Source organism: Oncorhynchus clarkii, chromosome 5 (assembly GCF_045791955.1).
Source record: "Oncorhynchus clarkii lewisi isolate Uvic-CL-2024 chromosome 5, UVic_Ocla_1.0, whole genome shotgun sequence".
In the NCBI taxonomy this organism is placed as follows: Eukaryota; Metazoa; Chordata; class Actinopteri; order Salmoniformes; family Salmonidae; genus Oncorhynchus; species Oncorhynchus clarkii.
In genome coordinates this window covers 83,287,015-83,308,322 of record NC_092151.1, presented here as the reverse complement: position 1 = coordinate 83,308,322, position 21,308 = coordinate 83,287,015, and the positions used below count along the sequence as shown (strand labels likewise).

Sequence of the window (21,308 nt, the reverse complement as noted above, 5' to 3'; positions counted from 1 at the left end):
GAGCAAAAGTGTGTGTGTGTGTGTGTGTGTGTGTGTGTGTGTGTGTGTGTGTGTGTGTGTGTGTGTGTGTGTGTGTGTGTGTGTGTGTGTGTGTGTGTGTGTGTGTGAGTAATAGGCCCTAGAGGACCAGTGTCCTGTGCCTGTCTCTCCAGAGACTACTGGGGGTTATAGGGGTTTATGACTGTGCGAAAACAACATCTGTCCTGTGTGTTGTAGCCAGTTGTCAGTGAGTTTACTGTCAGTAGTTTTAATGGTTGATGGTGAAACTGAGCCCCCCCCATCTCCCATCCTCTACAGGAAACTAAGTAGATCTCTGAGGAGTGTCTCAATCACAGCTGTCACACACACAACCACTCCCTTCGTCTGACACATGCTTGTCCTGAAAGGGCCTGACGGTATCACATATACACAAACGCAAGTGGTCACGCACACACAAACACACACACAGATTCTGGGAGAATATGATATGTGGCTGAAAGTTCCAAGAACGATGAGAGGTGGAAGATGAGAGGAACAAGAGGGAGGGAAAGTGGAAGAGCGATAGAGAAAAAGAAGGGAGAGAGAAAGAGAGTGAGAGCAGGGTGGCGCAGTGGTCTAAGGCACTGCATTGTAGTGATAGCTCTGTCACTACAGATCCTGGTTCAATCCCAGGCTGTGATGCAACAGGGAGACCCATAAGGCGGCGCACAAGTGGCCCAGCCTCGTCCTGATTAGGGGAGGGTTTTGCCCGCCGGGTTGTCCTTGTCCCATCGTGCTCTAGCGACTCCGGTGTACAGTGTTTCCTCTGACACATTGGTGTGGCTGGTTTCCGGGTTAAGTGGCTGGGTTGTGTTTTGGCTCTCTTTTTCTTCTTAGCCTATCCCGAGTCCGTACGGGAGTTGCAGCGATGTGTCAAGATGTGTCAAGATGCCACATGTTTCAAGCAGACCACCATAGACCCTGTGCCCAATAACACTTTGGTAACCTGCCTATATGACTACCGACCCGTAGCACTCACGTCTGTAGCCATGAAATGTGTGAAGGGCTGGTCATGGCTCACATCAACACCATTATTCCAGAAACCCTAGACTCACTCCAATTTGCATACCGCACCAACAGATCCACAGATTATGCAATCTCTATTGCACTTGTCGTGTCTTTGGCTATGCTGGATTAAGTGATATGACATGCTATTCTATAAAATCCTTTCTCTGTAATTCATATTACCTGATTGAGCTAATCATGAAAATGTAATTAACTAGAAAGTCGGGGCACCACAAAATAGTGTTTATAGAGCTGTTATCTTCCATATAAACTCTAAAAGACCTAGTAATATTTTACATCAATAGCAGTCAATATTAATCGTCACCTTATTTCAGTCTCATCTGAACATTGTAGAATTCTTGGTTATCTTCACAAACCCTAGCTAACAAGTTGAATCAGCAATACAAAATTGGGTTTAATTATTTACTAAATACCTAACTAATCACACAGAATTGCATATACCCAGAATGAATCATACCTTGATTACAAATTATGTCATATAGGAAAACGTCCCTGGCGGTCGGAACAGATATGACAGCTGGTTACACAAAGAAAAGGGGTTTGAGTGAAAGAGCGGGAAGACCGAGGAACAAAGGGAGAAGCTCTGCTATCGTAAATACAGTATCTTATGCATTCTAAATTACCGCCCATTTGGAAAAGGAAAATGCAATAAATATTTACTCTGAGCTGCGCTTCAGTAGGTTGGTCGTAGATGCTGGCCGTGTTAGCCAACAGAGATCATCCTGTCCTTCGAAGAATGTCACTGGTGGTAAATTGGATACGTTGTAGTATCGTCGTTGTGTGTTTGACTGGATACGTCGTCCATCCTTTCATAGCCCACGTTTGCAGCGGCTGTGGATGTAACTCAACGGCAGCGGCTGTGGAGGTAACTCAACGGCTAGGATGTCTCACTTCTTTAGTGAATAAGAGTTCAAAGTTCATATCATTCACAACCAAAGCTCACGCTGAGGTTGGCTTAGTTCTGTAGTTGACATGTTAGTCCTTCTCAACATATGAACCATCGTCCTCGGAACAGAATTTTCTTCAAGGGCTTATATAGTGGAGGGAGAGAAGGGCGTGTTTCGTAGTTTATAACCCATGTCTCTTCACAGGGGCGGGCCACTGATTGAGCAGAGCTCTAACTTTATGAAAACCCAAATCTCTCATTTGGATGCTAAAATTACATTTAATATTTTCACAAATAGTGTCATATTTAAACATTTAAATTGCACAACAATTCCATGTGAATCTGATAACTAGAATGTGTAGTCTTTCCCAGATACAGTTTATGTCATCCTGTCATCAGTCATAATGTCTCAGATGACAACCGAACTGACATCATGTTCATTAAGTACCAACGCATATTTTCAACTGATTCTATTACCGAAATATAGTTCCTTTCTCTCACTTGTTTGATGTTCCCAGACTCTCTATGTTTAACAAAGGCTATTCAAGAGTCCTTCAGTAGAGTCAGAGAGAGAGGGAAGAGAGAAAGGTATTTATGGGGGGGTCATTAACCTTACCCACAGGCCAACGTCATGACACACTCCACACTGCCCCTTCCCACATGGACAAAAGGAACATGTGAGAATGCTATTCATTGACTACAGCTCAGCGTTCAATACCATAGTGCCCTCAAAGCTCATAAATAAGCTAAGGACCCTGTGACTAAACACCTCCCTCTGCAACTGGATCCTGTACTTCCTGACCGGCCGCCCCCAGGTGGTAATGGTAGGTAACAACACATCCGCCACGGTGATCTTCAACACGGGGGCCCCTCAGGGGTGCGTGCTCAGTCCCCTCCTATACTCCCTGTTCACTCATGACTGCACGGCCAGGCACGAATCCAGCACCCTCATTAAGTTTGCTGATGACACAACAGTGGTAGGACTGATCACCGACACCGATGAGACAGCCTATAGGGAGGAGGTCAGAGACCTGGCCGTGTGGTGCCAGGACAACAACCTCTCCCTCAACGTGATCAAGACAAAGGAGATTATTGTGGACTACAGGAAAAGGAGGACCAAGCACGCCCCCATTCTCATTGATGGGGCTGTAGTGGAGCAGGTTGAGAGCTTCAAGTTCCTCAGCGTCCACATCACCAACAAACTAACATTGTCCAAGCACACCAAGTCAGTCGTGAAGGGGGCACAACAAAACATATTCCCCCTCAAGAGACTGAAGAGATTTGGCATGTGTCCTCCGATCCTCAAAAGGTTTACAGCTGCACCATCGAGAGCATTCTGACGGGTTGCATCACTGCCTGTTACTACAGACGGTAGTGCGTACGGCCCAGTACATCACCAGTGCCAAGCTTACTGCCATCCAGGACCTCTATACCAGTGTCAGAGAAAGGCCCTAAAAAATATCAAAGACTCCAGCCACCCTAGTCATAGACTGTGCTCTCTGCCACCGCATGGCAAGCGGTACCGGAGCGCCAAGTCTAGGTCCAAGAGACTTCTTAACAGCTTCTACCCCAAGCCGTACACATTTTACAGACACAATTTATTTTACAATAGTTAAATTTTGTTTGCTTTTAGTCCTTCCTCTATTTCTCATGTCGATCCAGTTTGATTTCTATTTGTAACTGTGCTATTTCACCAAATTTCTGAACCTATATACATTTTACAGACCCCGTATGCGTTACATCAGTTATCTTGTTATTAGTCCCACCCTTCAGCTCCATTCAACCCCTCCCATCTATCTCTCAACATCATCCATTTTGGATTTCTATTTGCCATATATAACTGTGCTGTGATGCTTCACAAAAGTTCTGAACCTTTCTATTCTCATAGCTTCTACAGATTGTAAATTAAATATAAACATTTTTGCTAAAATAATGATTATATTATTGATTGATTGACTATGACTTTTCAAATCACCCAGTATTGCTATCTGCAGCATTAGTTCTAGGAAAATGTTGTAATTCTTCAACCCTTCCTGCACCCGTGACCAAAAACGAGCTACATATGGACAGTACAAAAATAAATGATCTCATGTCTCTGCCTCCTCACAGCAAAATCTGCAGAGCTGGGAAGATTGTACCCCCAAATATATAACATTATATTGGTTGCAAGAATGTTGTATAGTAATTTAAATAGAACAATTTGAAGTTGGGGAGGGATTCTAATTGTGGTTTTAAAAGAAAACATGAATAATCAGCGTACACTGACATTTATAATCCCTTAATATTATTGTTGAATCTAATTTTAACAACATTTCGATGGCAATAATAAATAGATATGCCGTTAGTGGACAACCTTGTTTTACTCCTCTAGACACTTTCTGAGATGTAGCCATTATGGGCAACAATTTTAGTACTCATGACCCTCTTTGATGTCACATAGGTTGATACATGTTTTCATGTATAAAGTCCCACTGTACCTAACATCATAACTAAACTTTAGACATACAAGTTACCACACCCAGTCTCAGGGATGGTTAACTCTGGGAATTCCTTTGGTCTCTACTGCGTTGGGTAAATCTGCTGTCTTGCACCTTATTTGTGGAACAATCTTCAACATTTTCTTAGATTTGATGTGCTGGTACCTCTAGGGGAATTCAGAAAGCTGATTGAGGACCTTATTACTGATGAATATGTTTGTTTTTAATGACCGTGTTTTTCTTTCTGATTCCATTTTGTATTTATATTTTGATGTCTATTTTCTGTAATTTACAGTGTCCAGAAAAAGTATGTGAACCCTTTGGAATTACCTGGATTTCTGCGTAAATTGGTCATAAAATTTGATCTGAACTTCATCTAGGTCCCATCAATAGACAAAAACAGTCTGCTTAAACTAATTACACACAAACAATTATACGTTTTCTTGTCTTTATTGAACACACAGTTCAACATTCATAGTGCAGGGTGAAAAAAGTATGTGAACCCTTGGATTTAATAACTGGCTGACACTCCTTTGGCAGCAATAACCTCAACCAAACGTTTTCTGTAGTTGTAGATCAGATCCTGCACAACGGTCAGGAGGAATTTTGGACCATTCTTCTTTACAAAACTGTTTCAGTTCAGCAATATTCTTGGGATGTCTGGTGAGACCTGCTCTACTGAGGTCATGCCACAGCATCTGAATCAGGTTGAGGTCAGGGCCACTCCAGAAGGCTTGTTTTCTTCTGTTGAAGCCATTCTGTTGTTGATTTACTTCTGTGTTTTTGGGTTGTTGTCCTGTTGCATTCCCAACTTCTGTTGAGCTTCAATTGGCGGATAGATAGCCTAACATTCTCCTGCAAAATGTCTTGGTAATTCATTTTTCCGTTGATGATAGCAAACTGTCCAGGCCCTGAGGCAGCAAAGCAGACCCAAATCATGATGCTCCCTCCACCATGCTTTACAGTTGGGATGAGGTTTTGATGTTGGTGTGCTGTGCCTTTTTCTCCCCTCTGTGTTGTGTGTTCCTTCCAAACAACTCAACTGTAGTTTCATTTGTCCACAGAATATTTTGCTAGTAGCGCTGTGGAACATCCAAGTGTACTTTTGCAAACTTCAGATGTGCTGCAATGGTTTTTTTGGACAGCGATGGCTTCTTCCGGGAGGTCCTCCCATGAACACCATTCTTGTTTAGTGTTTTACGTATCGTAGACTCATCAACAGAGATTTTAGCATGTTTCAGAGATTTCTGTAAGTCTTTAGCTGACACTCTAGGATTATTCTTAACCTCATTGAACATTCTGCGCTGGGCTCTTGCAGTCTTCTTTGCAGGACGGCCACTCCTAGGGAGAGTAGCAAAAGTGCTGAACTTTCTCCATTTATAGACAATTTGTCTTACCGTGGACTGATGAACATCAAGACTTTTAGAGATACTTTTGTAACCCTTTCCAGCTTTATGCAAGTCAAGAATTCTTCATCTTAGGTCTTCTGAGATCTCTTTTGTTTGAGGCATGGTTCACATCAGGCAATGCTTTTTGTGAATAGCAAACTCCATTTTTTTTGTGGTTTTTATAGGGCAGGGCAGCTCTGACCAACATCTCCAATCTCGTCTCATTGATTGGACTCCAGGTTAGCTGACTCCTGACTCCATACTTTTTTCAAACTACACTGTGAATGTTTAAATGATATACAGTGAGGGAAAAAAGTATTTGATCCCCTGCTGATTTTGTACGTTTGCCCACTGACAAAGAAATGATCCGTCTATAATTTTAATGGTAGGTTTATTTGAACAGTGAGAGACAGAATAACAACAACAAAAAAATCCAGAAAAACACATGTCAAAAATGTTATAAATTGATTTGCATTTTAATGAGAAAGTAGCGAAAACAAGCCTCTTTCTCTCTTCACAAGAAAAACATGACTTATGAAAATAAAAACCCAACTTGAGCCTAAGCATTTTCACAAGACCTTCGATACCCGCTGCCACATCAGGAATGAAAAACAAGCTAGACTGAAAATGTAGTGATGTCTAATATCTGAACATAGTGCATCACGTGTATTGAGAGCAGTACTGTGTGGAAGAACATTAATATTCTGTAGCAGAGTCCCAGCTAAACCAAATCAAATTGTATTGGTCACATACACATGTTTAGCAGATGTTATTGCGGGTGTAGCGAAATGCTTGTGTTTCTAGATCCAACAGGTGCAGTAATATCTAACAATACACACACTCTAAAGTAAAGGAATGGAATTAAGAATATATAAATATTTGGACGAGCAATGTCAGAGCGGCATAGACTAAGATACAGTAGAATAGGATAGAATACAGTATATACATATGAGATGAGTAATGCAAGATATGTAAACATTATTAAAGTGACTAGTGTTCCAATTATTAAAGTGGCCAGTGATTTGAAGTCTATGTACAGTGGGGCAAAAAAGTATTTAGTCCGCCACCAATTGTGCAAGTTCTCCCACTTAAAAAGATGTGAGAGGCCTGTAATTTTTATCATAGGTACACACCAACTATGACAGACAAAATGAGGGAAAACAATCCAGAAAATCACATTGTAGGATTTTTAATGAATTTATTTGCAAATTATGGTGGAAAATAAGTATTTGGTCAATAACAAAAGTTTATCTCAATACTTTGTTATATACCCTTTGTTGGCAATGACAGAGGTCAAACGTTTTCTGTAAGTCTTCACAAGGTTTTCACACACTGTTGCTGGTATTTTTTTTTCACACACTGTTGCTGGAGAAAAAAAATACAGAAAATCCCATTGTAGGATTTTTTATGAATTTATTTGCAAATTATGGTGGAAAATAAGTATTTGGTCACCTACAAACAAGCAAGATTTCTGGCTTTCACAGACCTGTAACTTATTCTTTAAGAGGCTCCTCTATCCTCCACTCGTTACCTATATTAATGGCACCTGTTTGAACTTGTTATCAGTATAAAAGACGCCTGTCCACAACCTCAAACAGTCACACTCCAAACTCCACTATGGCCAAGACCAAAGAGCTGTCAAAGGACACCAGAAACAACATTGTAGACCTGCACCAGGCTGGGAAGACTGAATCTGCAATAGGTAAGCAGCTTGGTTTGAAGAAATCAACTGTTTGAGCAATTATTAGGAAATGGAAGACATACAAGACCACTGATAATCTCCCTCGATCTGGGGCTCCACGCAAGATCTCACCCCATGGGGTCAAAATGATCACAAGAACGGTGAGCATAAATCCCAGAACCACACGGGGGGACCTAGTGAATGACCTGCAGAAAGCTGGGACCAAAGTAACACAGCCTACCATCAGTAACACACTACGCCGCCAGGGACTCAAATCCTGCAGTGCCAGACGTGTCCCCCTGCTTAAGCCAGTACATGTCCAGGCCCATCTGAAGTTTGCAAGAGAGCATTTGGATGATCCAGAAGAAGATTTGGAGAATGTCATATGGTCAGATGAAACCAAAATCTAACTTTTTGGTAAAAACTCAACTCGTCGTGTTTGGAGGACAAAGAATGCTGAGTTGCATCCAAAGAACACCATACCTACTGTGAAGCATGGGGGTGGAAACATCATGCTTTGGGGCTGTTTTTCTGCAAAGGAACAGGACGACTGATCCGTGTAAAGGAAAGAATGAATGGGGCCATGTATCATGAGATTTTGAGTGAAAACCTCCTTCCATCAGCAAGGGCATTGAAGATGAAATGTGGCTGGGTCTTTCAGCATGACAGTGATCCCAAACACACCGCCCGGGCAACGAAGGAGTGGCTTTGTAAGAAGCATTTTAAGGTCCTGGAGTGGCCTAGCCAGTCTCCAGATCTCAACCCCATAGAAAATCTTTGGAGGGAGTTGAAAGTCCGTGTTGCCCAGCAACAGCCCCAAAACATCACTGCTCTAGAGGAGATCTGCATGGAGGAATGGGCCAAAAAATGAATTGTGTCATTTTTGGAGTCACTTTTATTGTAAATAAGAATCACTTCTACAGTAATGTGGATGATACCATGATTACGTATAATCCTGAATGAATTGTGAATAATGATGAATGAGAAAGTTACAGAGGCATAAATATCATACCCCTAATCTGAAACACAACCAAAACAAACAGAAAATGCATCCAACAATTTTTTTTAATCATTGTGTGCTATGAATATGGGACCAAACACTTACGTTTCCACTACTTTAATAGACATATAAGTGAATTTGTCCCAAAACCTTTGGTCCCCTAAAATGGGGGGATTATTTACAAAAAGTGCTATAACAGTTCTAAACGGTTCACCGGATAAGGATGAAAATACCCTCAAATTGAAGCTGTCAGTCTGCACTTTAACCTCATAGCCATTGTATCATTTCAAATCAAAGTGCTGGAGTACAGAGCCAAAACAAACAATTGTCACTGTCCCAATATTTTGGAGTTCACTGTATGTACAGTACATATAACTAGGAGTAAAGTCACTGCTATACAGAGACACATCACATTTCCTTTGGTGTGCAAAGTGTCACACAGTTTATGATGGGAGTGTGTATGAGTGCGTGTTTGATTTGAAGACTTGAGAGTTGTATGTTTTCCTGAGAGGAGGCTGTTTTTCTGCTCTCAAACTTGGGTTCATGTAAATGAGTTGGGGGGGATTCAGTGCGTCTGAGAGAGAGAGAGAGAGAGAGAGAGAGAGAGGGAGAGAGAAGCAAAAAAAACACTCAGTCAGAGTGAGCAAGTAACAGTGTGTGAGAGAGAGAGTGCAGCAGCTGTGGCGTCCCACTACCAGTTAGCCTCAGTGTTAGTCTTGCTTAGGATGAAGGAGCGTTGTGCCGTGTGCCCCCTCCACCACCAGGCTGGGCCACCATGCAGCAGCCCCCTGCTAGCCTCTCTCACCTTGCCTTCACCCTCTGTACCCTGCTGACTACTGCCCTGTGTCTGTGTGTCTGTTGACAGACGAGTCGTACCAGAAGCTGGCCATGGAGACCATGGAGGAGCTAGACTGGTGTCTGGACCAGCTGGAGACCATCCAGACCTATCGCTCTGTCAGTGACATGGCCTCCAACAAGGTAAGATTGACCTCAAAACTCCCTATGTCTTCAACCCTCTGCAGAGCCATATCTCTATTACCTGTACACTGACCTCCAAACTTTCAGCCACTGCTGCTTTGCTATGAAGGAGCTGGCAACTAACTACTATATGTCACAATGTCCAATATCTCCAAGTCCAGTAATGGACTTAGTTTGTTCGGGATTTTGACTCTTGAGTGCATTTTGACTTTTGCATTTTCCCGTTGAATCCGTGAGAACTGAAGTTGCTGGGTAGTTTTGTAAGTGTTCTGCTAGTTATTAATAGCAGTGCCAGCCAGGGGCCATGTCAGCAGTGTACCTGTACCATAAGTACAGTCAGGGACCATCCATGGTCCCTCTTATGCTTAAACTTATACTCCAGAGTCTCCTTTGACTGTTGCATTCTCATGCAAATCAGCTGCATTTAACTACTGTATTGCACTGTAATGTGCAATTTTCCATATAAAACAATTGCATTGCTCAAATATGTCATGCACAATTTAATGCAATTTCAAGTTTACTCTTGTTAAATTCTGCAAGCATAGGAAGAAAAGCTCATTATTGTTGTAGAAGCTGGACAACAGGATGTCACCGGTCCTGCATTGGGTCAAACAATACACTGGAGGGGAAGAGGTGTGTGTGTGTGTGTGTGTGCGTGTGCGTGTGCGTGTACGTGTGTGTGTGTGCGAGATGCTGAAGACCCTTGCGCTGCTTGACTCTGTCTTCCTGTTTCCTTCCTGATACTCACTCAGATCAGACTACAATAGAGCTCCCAGAATGCCTTGGGGCAGGGTTAATGGTCCTGTTTATTTGACCCAATGCTTTCGTCATCAGGACACATGCAGGACAGAAGGGACTTTTTCCTAAATACAATGGAGGAGCTCACACACACACACACACACACACACACACACACACACACCACAGGGACTGACTGGCTAACTGAATCACTGACTGACAGGCAAAAGGATATAGAAAGTGATTGTGAGTCACTGGGCAAATTAGGTTTAGTCACTCGACAGACTCACTGAACAACGGACAGATTATTGATGGAAACTTCTTCACCTTGGTTGGAACGGTCTAAACGGTCACATGGGCAGACTGAATGACTGATGGAGGAATCACTGATGCATGCTGACTCAAACTGTTCTGATTCAGTCTTAAGAATCTCCCTTCTACTCCCTATGCTGCCCTGAGGGCGATACTGGTTCAGCTTTCACAATTATTTTGGTCGTTGTGATGAAATAAGATAATATTAGACACTTATTAGATCAGTCCAACAAACAGTAGGGAGAGGTTATCTGAACAGTGAACACTGATCCCATTCGTTTAAACTGAGCAGTCTTTGAGCGTGGTTGAAACACTTGATCAAGATCATCTCCTGTGTTTCTACTGTCCACTGATAACGTTACACGACTTTCACAGAGTAGCATTGAGCATGATGCTGCATTCACTGTCATGAAGATAATACAAACATGTCTTAGATAACACTTTCAGATGAGGTTGGAGACACAATTCTTTAAGATCTGACAGCATTTGAAACCGTAGTAAAGGGCGGGAAAGTCTACAGACTAATTCCAGTAAAACATCCCCATGGTAAAGAGCATTGAACTTTGTCACTGTCTGTGTGTCTGTCTGACTGTATCAGTGTCTAGTCTGTCTGTCTGTCTGACTGTATCAGTGTCTTGTCTGTCTGTCTGTCTGTCTGTCTGTCAGACAAGACACTGATACAGTCAGACAGACAGACAGACAGACAGACAGACTAGACACTGATACAGTCTGTCTGTCTGTCTGTCTGTCTGTCTGTCTGTCTGTCTGTCTGTCTGTCTGTCTGTCTGTCTGTCTGTCCTCTGACTGTATCAGTGTCTAGTCTGTCTGTCTGTCTGTCTGTCTGTCTGTCTGTCTGTCTGTCTGTCTGTCTGTCTGTCTGTCTGTCTGTCTGTCTGTCTGTCTGTCTGTCTTGTCCTCTGACTGTATCAGTGTCTAGTCTGTCTGGCCCTCTGACTGTCTGGCTGGCTGGCTGGCTGTCTGACTGGCCCTCTGATTGTATCAGATTGCCTGTAAGTGATATGCTCTTGCTCAAACGTGTAGCTTCTGTGTAGGAGTCAAGGACAATATCAAGTTTGACTGTTTCTTTTCCTTCTCTGGGATTCAAACTCTCACCTGGATGAGTTTGAACAGGTCAAATCAATAGAACTAGGGTATCATACAACTTTCTACTGCTTCACATGGAAATCCACTGTTTGGACTAACAACAGAAATATCAGAGAGATCATGTCATTGATAACAGTTTTATTGACAGTGTATAACATGTTACCTTGATGCTGGTTGCTGCAACACTAGGTTAGAGAACAGGCAGTAGACTGTCAGGGTGAGAGAGGCGGAACTACCGGAGAGGGGATGTGTGCGTCGAGCAGAAACACACTCACGCACACACACCCGGCACGGCGTTTCCCAACCCTCCCCACGTCAGAGCCTGAGGCTTGGACCTTACTCATAGTCTCAGTACATCCAGACTGCTTCCTGCGAGCCCAGACTCTCTACAGGACTTAACCCAACCAAGACGCTCACACACACAAGATGGGAGCCTGCTGCCTGGAAAAGAAAGAGAGAAAGTTAGGAAAACTTAACGGCTGGAGGAAGGTAAAATTATCTTGGATTCGATTGGTTGAAGATTTTTCCTAGTTTGAAGCTTTTAATGCACTTATTTGTTTTGGAGAAAAAAATCTATTCGTGTGTTCTTCAAAAGTTATTCAAAGGTAATTTATTGTGTCATGGGCAGTTGCTTTTGGGTTTTGCCAATGCTGCAATGCTGAGTTTAGTTTTGTTTAATGCTGCTTCTACGTCTCTGGAAAAGTTATTTATCTGCCTGCAAGTCTTTATAATGATATTTTGTGCATACCTTATGATATTTTATGCATACCTTATGATATTTTATGCATACATTATGATATTTTATGCATACCTTATGATATTTTGTGCATACTTTATCTGGGATATTTTGTACGATTTTGAGAAGTACACCAAGGTAAATGGATTCAATGCTGGTTCTTTGTCTTGACTACAGCGGAGTGCACCTCTGTGTAAAGCTGCAACAATCTAGGATGCTTTGTCTGAGTAAGGCTGTGCCCTGCAGATAGAGTCAAGCCTGTGTGGGTCTCTCAGTCGAGTTTCTGTGCTACTGCTTTGAGAGTGCACTGATGAATTCTAATCAGTTCATTAAGTTAGTTCAATATTATAGAAAGTAGATTTTTTTGAGAGTCGTTAAGAGTTGACAGTCATTTGCGGCAGTTGGTTGAATGTATTTAAGGACATTCCTTTGTTGTTATTTTATGGATCTTCTTCCACCATCTCGGTTGTAACAAACGGGATGTGTTAAAAGAGAATAACAACTTTTTTTATTTCCGTTAATCTCTGATGCATCTGAAAGTGTCCAAACCAAGTTGTTGAGTTAATGTGGAATGTGGCCTGGCTGATACAGTGCATTTGGAAAGTAGATTGATAAGGATTTTTTTTTTTAATGTAATCCATTTTACTATAAGGCTCGAACGTAACCAAATGTGGAAAAGGTCAAGGTGTCTGAATACTTTCCGAATGCACTGTAAGGGGTGTTTCCATGCCCTGCTGCATTGAGGGAGAGGAGACCGGGGGACAGGGTCACTGTGCTGCAGTCAGTCAGTCACCAACCAACGCCTTTATTAAGGTTGAGTTATGAATTGAGTTTGCTGTGAACATTTGGAGCTTCTCTAAGCCATCTCACTCTCATACAAAGGCCTCTTCAAAGACAAAACTACAATGCTTTTCTTTACATCATAAAGTTGTGTGAAGCATCCTGTTGATTTCTAGATGGTGCTAAACATCCTGTTGATTTCTAGATGGTGCTAAACATCCTGTTGATTTCTAGATGGTGCTATAACATCCTGTTGATTTCTAGATGGTGCTATAACATCCTGTTGATTTCTAGATGGTGCTTAAACATCCTGTTGATTTCTAGATGGTGCTAAACATCCTGTTGATTTCTAGATGGTGCTAAACATCCTGTTGATTTCTAGATGGTGCTTAAACATCCTGTGGATTTCTAGATGGTGCTAAACATCTTGTTGTTTTCTTGATGGTGCTAAACATCCTGTTGATTTCTAGATGGTGCTATAACATCCTGTTGATTTCTAGATGGTGCTATAACATCCTGTTGATTTCTAGATGGTGCTATAACATCCTGTTGATTTCTAGATGGTGCTATAACATCCTGTTGATTTCTAGATGGTGCTATAACATCCTGTTGATTTCTAGATGGTGCTATAACATCCTGTTGATTTCTAGATGGTGCTTAAACATCCTGTTGATTTCTAGATGGTGCTAAACATCCTGTTGATTTCTAGATGGTGCTAAACATCCTGTTGATTTCTAGATGGTGCTTAAACATCCTGTTGATTTCTAGATGGTGCTAAACATATTGTTGTTTTCTTGATGGTGCTAAACATCCTGTTGATTTCTAGATGGTGCTAAACATCCTGTTGATTTCTAGATGGTGCTATAACATCCTGTTGATTTCTAGATGGTGCTAAACATCATGTTGATTTCTAGATGGTGCTATAACATCCTGTTGATTTCTAGATGGTGCTATAACATCCTGTTGATTTCTAGATGGTGCTAAACATCCTGTTGATTTCTAGATGGTGCTAAACATCCTGTTGATTTCTAGATGGTGCTTAAACATCCTGTTGATTTCTAGATGGTGCTAAACATCCTGTTGATTTCTAGATGGTGCTAAACATCCTGTTGATTTCTAGATGGTGCTTAAACATCCTGTTGATTTCTAGATGGTGCTAAACATCTTGTTGTTTTCTTGATGGTGCTAAACATCCTGTTGATTTCTAGATGGTGCTAAACATCCTGTTGATTTCTAGATGGTGCTATAACATCCTGTTGATTTCTAGATGGTGCTAAACATCCTGTTGATTTCTAGATGGTGCTAAACATCTTGTTGATTTCTAGATGGTGCTATAACATCCTGTTGATTTCTAGATGGTGCTAAACATCCTGTTGATTTCTAGATGGTGCTAAACATCCTGTTGATTTCTAGATGGTGCTAAACATAAGATGGTGCTTAAACATCCTGTTGATTTCTAGATGGTGCTAAACATCCTGTTGATTTCTAGATGGTGCTATAACATCCTGTTGATTTCTAGATGGTGCTATAACATCATGTTGACTAGATCCTGTTGATTTCTAGATGGTGCTAAACATCCTGTTGATTTCTAAATGGTGCTATAACATCCTGTTGATTTCTAGATGGTGCTATATCTATTTTTAGATGGTGCTAAACATCCTGTTGAACATCCTGTTGTTGATTTCTAGATGGTGCTAAACATCCTGTTGATTTCTAATGGTGCTTATCATCCTGTTGATTTCTAGATGGTGCTATAACATCCTGTTGATTTCTAGATGGTGCTATAACATCCTGTTGATTTCTAGATGGTGCTAAACATCCTGTTGATTTCTAGATGGTGCTAAACATCCTGTTGATTTCTAGATGGTGCTATAACATCCTGTTGATTTCTAGATGGTGCTATAACATCCTGTTGATTTCTAGATGGTGCTTAAACATCCTGTTGATTTCTAGTTGATGGTGCTAAACATCCTGTTGATTTCTAGATGGTGCTTAAACATCCTGTGGATTTCTAGATGGTGCTAAACATCTTGTTGTTTTCTTGATGGTGCTAAACATCCTGTTGATTTCTAGATGGTGCTATAACATCCTGTTGATTTCTAGATGGTGCTATAACATCCTGTTGATTTCTAGATGGTGCTATAACATCCTGTTGATTTCTAGATGGTGCTATAACATCCTGTTGATTTCTAGATGGTGCTATAACATCCTGTTGATTTCTAGATGGTGCTATAACATCCTGTTGATTTCTAGATGGTGCTATAACATCTAAACATCCTGTTGATTTCTAGATGGTGCTGTTGATTTCTAGATGGTGCTATCCTGTTGATTTCTAGATGGTGCTACCTGTTGATTTCTAGATGGTGCTATAACATCCTGTTGATTTCTAGATGGTGCTAAACATCATGTTGATTTCTAGATGGTGCTATAACATCCTGTTGATTTCTAGATGGTGCTATAACATCCTGTTGATTTCTAGATGGTGCTAAACATCCTGTTGAAACATCCTGTTGATTTCTAGATGGTGCTAAACATCCTGTTGATTTCTAGATGGTGCTAAACATCCTGTTGATTTCTAGATGGTGCTTAAACATCCTGTTGATTTCTAGATGGTGCTAAACATCTTGTTGTTTTCTTGATGGTGCTAAACATCCTGTTGATTTCTAGATGGTGCTAAACATCCTGTTGATTTCTAGATGGTGCTATAACATCCTGTTGATTTCTAGATGGTGCTAAACATCCTGTTGATTTCTAGATGGTGCTAAACATCTTGTTGATTTCTAGATGGTGCTATAACATCCTGTTGATTTCTAGATGGTGCTAAACATCCTGTTGATTTCTAGATGGTGCTAAACATCCTGTTGATTTCTAGATGGTGCTATAACATCCTGTTGATTTCTAGATGGTGCTAAACATCCTGTTGATTTCTAGATGGTGCTAAACATCTTGTTGATTTCTAGATGGTGCTTAAACATCCTGTTGATTTCTAGATGGTGCTAAACATCCTGTTGATTTCTAAATGGTGCTATAACATCCTGTTGATTTCTAGATGGTGCTATAACATCCTGTTGATTTCTAGATGGTGCTAAACATCCTGTTGATTTCTAGATGGTGCTAAACATCCTGTTGATTTCTAAATGGTGCTATAATCTCTAGATGGTGCTATAACATCCTGTTGATTTCTAGATGGTGCTAAACATCCTGTTGATTTCTAGATGGTGCTAAACATCCTGTTGATTTCTAAATGGTGCTATAACATCCTGTTGATTTCTAGATGGTGCTATATCATCCTGTTGATTTTTAGATGGTGCTAAACATCCTGTTGATTTCTAGATGGTGCTAAACATCCTGTTGATTTCTAGATGGTGCTAAACAAACATCCTGTTGATTTCTAGATGGTGCTAAACATCCTGTTGATTTCTAGATGGTGCTAAACATCCTGTTGATTTCTAGATGGTGCTAAACATCCTGTTGATTTCTAGATGGTGCTATAACATCCTGTTGATTTCTAGATGGTGCTAAACCTCCTGTTGATTTCTAAATGGTGCTATAACATCCTGTTGATTTCTAGATGGTGCTATAACATCCTGTTGATTTCTAGATGGTGCTAAACATCCTGTTGATTTCTAGATGGTGCTAAACATCCTGTTGATTTCTAGATGGTGCTAAACATCCTGTTGATTTCTAAATGGTGCTATAACATCCTGTTGATTTCTAGATGGTGCTAAACATCCTGTTGATTTCTAGATGGTGCTTAAACATCCTGTTGATTTCTAGATGGTGCTAAACATCCTGTTGATTTCTAGATGGTGCTATAACATCCTGTTGATTTCTAGATGGTGCTATAACATCCTGTTGATTTCTAGATGGTGCTAAACATCCTGTTGATTTCTAGATGGTGCTATAACATCCTGTTGATTTCTAGATGGTGCTAAACATCCTGTTGATTTCTAGATGGTGCTTAAACATCCTGTTGATTTCTAGATGGTGCTTAAACATCCTGTTGATTTCTAGATGGTGCTAAACATCCTGTTGATTTCTAGATGGTGCTAAACATCCTGTTGATTTCTAGATGGTGCTAATCATCTTGTTGATTTCTAGATGGTGCTAAACATCCTGTTGATTTCTAGATGGTGCTAAACATCCTGTTGATTTCTAGATGGTGCTTAAACATCCTGTTGATTTCTAGATGGTGCTAAACATCCTGTTGATTTTCTAGATGGTGCTAAACATCCTGTTGATTTCTAGATGGTGCTTAAACATCCTGTTGATTTCTAGGTCATGCTTTAAAATCAGTTTGATTTCTAGGTGGTGTTTAAACATCCTGTTGATTTCTAGGTCATGCTTAAACATCCTGTTGATTTCTAGGTGGTCCTTAAACATCCTGTTGATTTTTAGGTCATGCTTTCAGGTGATTTGTGTGAAAGAGTTGACATCTATGGTGAGGTGGTATTGAGCACCTAAACACCTACACATGAAGGCAACGAGGAGAGTGTTCGTGTATCTGACTGATCTCTCTTTCTGGAGGTTTAGATAGAGCTGATCTCTCTCTCTCTCTCTGTAGGTTTAGATAGAGCTGATCTCTCTCTGGAGGGTTAGATAGAGCTGATCTCTCTCTCTCTGTAGGTTTAGATAGAGCTTCTCTCTCTCTCTCTCTCTCTCTCTCTCTCTCTCTCTCTCTCTCTCTCTCTCTGGAGGTTTAGATTGAGCTGATCGATCTCTCTCTCTGGAGGTTTAGATAGAGCTGATCTCTCTGTGGGTTTAGATAGAGCTGATCTCTCTCTGGAGGTTTAGATAGAGTTGATCTCTCTCTGGAGGTTTAGATAGAGTTGATCTCTCTCTGGAGGTTTAGATAGAGCTGATCTCTCTCTGGAGGTTTAGATTGAGCTGATCTCTCTCTGGAGGTTTAGATAGAGCTGATCTCTCTCTGGAGGTTTAGATAGAGCTGATCTCTCTCTGGAGGTTTAGATAGAGCTGATCTCTCTCTTGAGGTTTAGATAGAGCTGATCTCTCTCTGGAGGTTTAGATAGAGCTGATCTCTCCCTGGGGGTTTAGATAGAGCTGATCTCTCTCTGGAGGTTTAGATAGAGCTGATCTCTCTCTGGAGGTTTAAATAGAGCTGATCTCTCCCTGGGGGTTTAGATAGAGCTGATCTCTCTCTGGAGGTTTAGATAGAGCTGATCTCTCTCTGGGGGTTTAGATAGAGCTGATCTCTCTCTGGAGGTTTAGATAGAGCTGATCTCTCTCTGGAGGTTTAGATAGAGCTGATCTCTCTCTGGAGGTTTAGATAGAGCTGATCTCTCTTTGGAGGTTTAGATAGAGCTGATCTCTCTCTGGAGGTTTAGATAGAGCTGATCTCTCTCTGGAGGTTTAGATAGAGCTGATCTCTCTCTGGAGGTTTAGATAGAGCTGATCTCTCTCTGGAGGTTTAGATAGAGCTGATCTCTCTCTGGAGGTTTAGATAGAGCTGATCTCTCTCTGGAGGTTTAGATAGAGCTGATCTCTCTCTGGGGGTTTAGATAGAGCTGATCTCTCTCTGGAGGTTTAGATAGAGCTGATCTCTCTCTGGGGGTTTAGATAGAGCTGATCTCTCTCTGGAGGTTTAGATAGAGCTGCTGACCACAACTGAACCCTCTCTGAGGGGAACTGAAACACTGTGTGTCAACGTGTTGAGTCACTTGCCTTTACTTCTCTTTTCTTTCTTTGTCTCTATTTTACTCTTTAATCATATATTTTCCTCTTTCTCTTTTGTCATGCAGTTTCTCAATTCCTCCTCCTTTTTTATTTGTGAGCTAATGATGGTAAACCTATGTATACACACAGTGTTGTTCGCAGCCAGAGCCGGACTGTAGTGAGTCAGTTAAAGGAAGTGAGAGGTAGTGTGTATACGAACTCTCTATGGGGTTGGTCTCTATCTGTAAACGTACTGAAGAAACATATGTCATGGTCAGTCTTACCCCATCATAACCACAGTGTAATCACTGTGTGCCATACGTTTACCAAGGCTGGGGAATCAAAGGCAACTAGCTAGATAAGATTACCTGGCACTGAATTTGTGCGTGCTGAAGTTATATTATTACGGAACATTTGATAAAAACATGGACTTTTACTTTACAAATCCCCCACGTTGAGCAAGAGTCATGTTTTACACTCTATTCAGCTGCAGCCTGACTGAGGACATAGTGCCCACTCGTGGCTGGAAGAGGAAATTAAATATAATTTTGAGTTTGGAGGTCCTCAATCAGTGGTGTTATTAACTCAAGTAATTTCAAAAGATGCCACAGTACATGAAGGAAAGAGAGAGCCTATGCTCCTGCTTGTCTGTCTGTATGTCTGTCTGTCTGTCTGCCGTTGGTGGGGAGAGAGGGAGGGGAGAGAGAGAGGGGAGAGAGGGTGGGGAGAGAGGGTGGGGAGAGAGAGATGGGAGAGAGGGTGGGGAGAGAGGGTGGGGAGAGAGAGAGGGGAGAGAGGGTGGGGAGAGAGAGAGGGGAGAGAGGGTGGGGAGAGAGGGTGGGGAGAGAGAGAGGGGAGAGAGGGTGGGGAGAGAGGGTGGGGAGAAAGGGTGGGGAGAGAGAGAGGGGAGGGAGAGAGGGTGGGGAGAGAGAGAGGGGAGAGAGGGTGGGGAGAGAGGGTGGGGAGGGGGAGGGGAGAGAGGGTGGGGAGAGAGAAAAGGTTACAAAGTGATAGAGATAGTGAAAGAACGGAGGGCGGAAAAGCAGAGAGAGGGAGAGCTCCGGTGTCAGAAGTGTTGAGCTCCGGTGTCAGAAGTGTTGACCTCCGGTGTCAGAGAGGTGAGCTCCGGTGTCAGAGAGTTGAGCTCCGGTGTCAGAGAGGTGAGCTCCGGTGTCAGAGAGTTGAGCTCCGGTGTCAGAGAGTTGAGCTCCGGTGTCAGAGAGTTGAGCTCCGGTGTCAGAGAGTTGAGCTCCGGTGTCAGAGAGGTGAGCTCCGGTGTCAGAGAGTTGAGCTCCGGTGTCAGAGAGTTGAGCTCCGGTGTCAGAGAGGCGATCTCCGGTGTCATAGAGGTGAGCTCCGGTGTCAGAGAGTTGAGCTCCGGTGTCAGAGAGGCGATCTCCGGTGTCAGAGAGGTGAGCTCCGGTGTCAGAGAGGCGATCTCCGGTGTCATAGAGGTGATCTCCGGTGTCAGAGAGGTGGGCTCCACAGCAGGAGGTAAATACCCTCCATTCACCTCTGTCTTATCTGAATGAAGCATCAACACTCAACATCAATCCAATATTAACATTAAATCTCAATCTCATTCACAGGCAGCTCATATAGATTCATTAAGATCTCCACGGGTGGGGCATCCCTAAACAGATCAACACAGAAAGAGAAAGAAAGTAGGGAGAGATGCAGTGGGAATGTAACACACACAGAGGGCTGTAGTGTGTGTATGGGATATGGTGTGTGTGGTATAGAGGGGTGACAAATGCTGAGTTCTGATGAGAGGAGATTGGATTGTTGTCGGTTGTTGTTTAGCTATAGTGTGTGTGTGTGTGTGTGTGTGTGTGTGTGTGTGTGTGTGTGTGTGTGTGTGTGTGTGTGTGTGTGTGTGTGTGTGTGTGTGTGTGTGTGTGTCCTCTATCTGGAGGCTACTGTCTAGCTCCTCCATCACTGAGACATCTCCCGCTGTTATATTTCTCATATTATTTATTATGTAGTTTTATATAAAGAGGGCTTCTTCTTATTTTTTAATGTTTAACTCCATTCCTCCACCCTCCTCCCTTTCTTGGTTTGCAGAGGGAGGCTAATGTGAAAGCTTTAATCTCTCCATCATCTTTCCCAACACACGTGTATTCTGCTCGATAGGAGGTTCCTGGTAAAGATTTGTTTACCGTTTCATACAAACAAGCTCTTATATGAGAACACTCAGTTTCACAATCATGGATATTCCTCTCCATCCTGGATGAAGGTTTCACAATGAGCATTAAGAAACCTTGCTGAGAGGAAATTATAGCTCATAGCTCTATTAACTGATGGCCTCCAGTCTTCTACTAGAACAGGCAGCCCATTGAACATAGGAGAGGGAGAGAGAGAGATAGAGAGAGAGAGAGAGAGAGAGAGCAGTAGCGAGAGAGAACGAGAGAGAGAGAGAGAGAGAGAGAGGGAAAGAGAGGGAAAGAGAGGGAAAGTGTGGCGAGACACTAAAATGTATTATACTGTTAGCAAGTGGCAGCAAAGAGAGAC

The 21,308-nt window shown here is 42.1% G+C and overlaps 1 protein-coding gene across 3 annotated transcripts in view; it reads left to right on the top strand.

Annotated features, from left to right (window-relative positions):
• Window positions 1-21,308, top strand: part of LOC139409470 (phosphodiesterase 4B, cAMP-specific a) — a 243,243-nt gene that overhangs the window by 205,588 nt on the left and 16,347 nt on the right. For 2 of the 3 annotated variants that reach the window (XM_071154648.1, XM_071154649.1), the window contains exon 6: window positions 9,342-9,454. In XM_071154648.1, the coding sequence (XP_071010749.1) occupies window positions 9,342-9,454 (113 nt within the window). Of the gene's footprint in view, window positions 1-9,341; window positions 9,455-11,792; window positions 12,098-21,308 lie in introns of those variants that run through there. The other variant, XM_071154650.1, reaches the window with a different exon arrangement.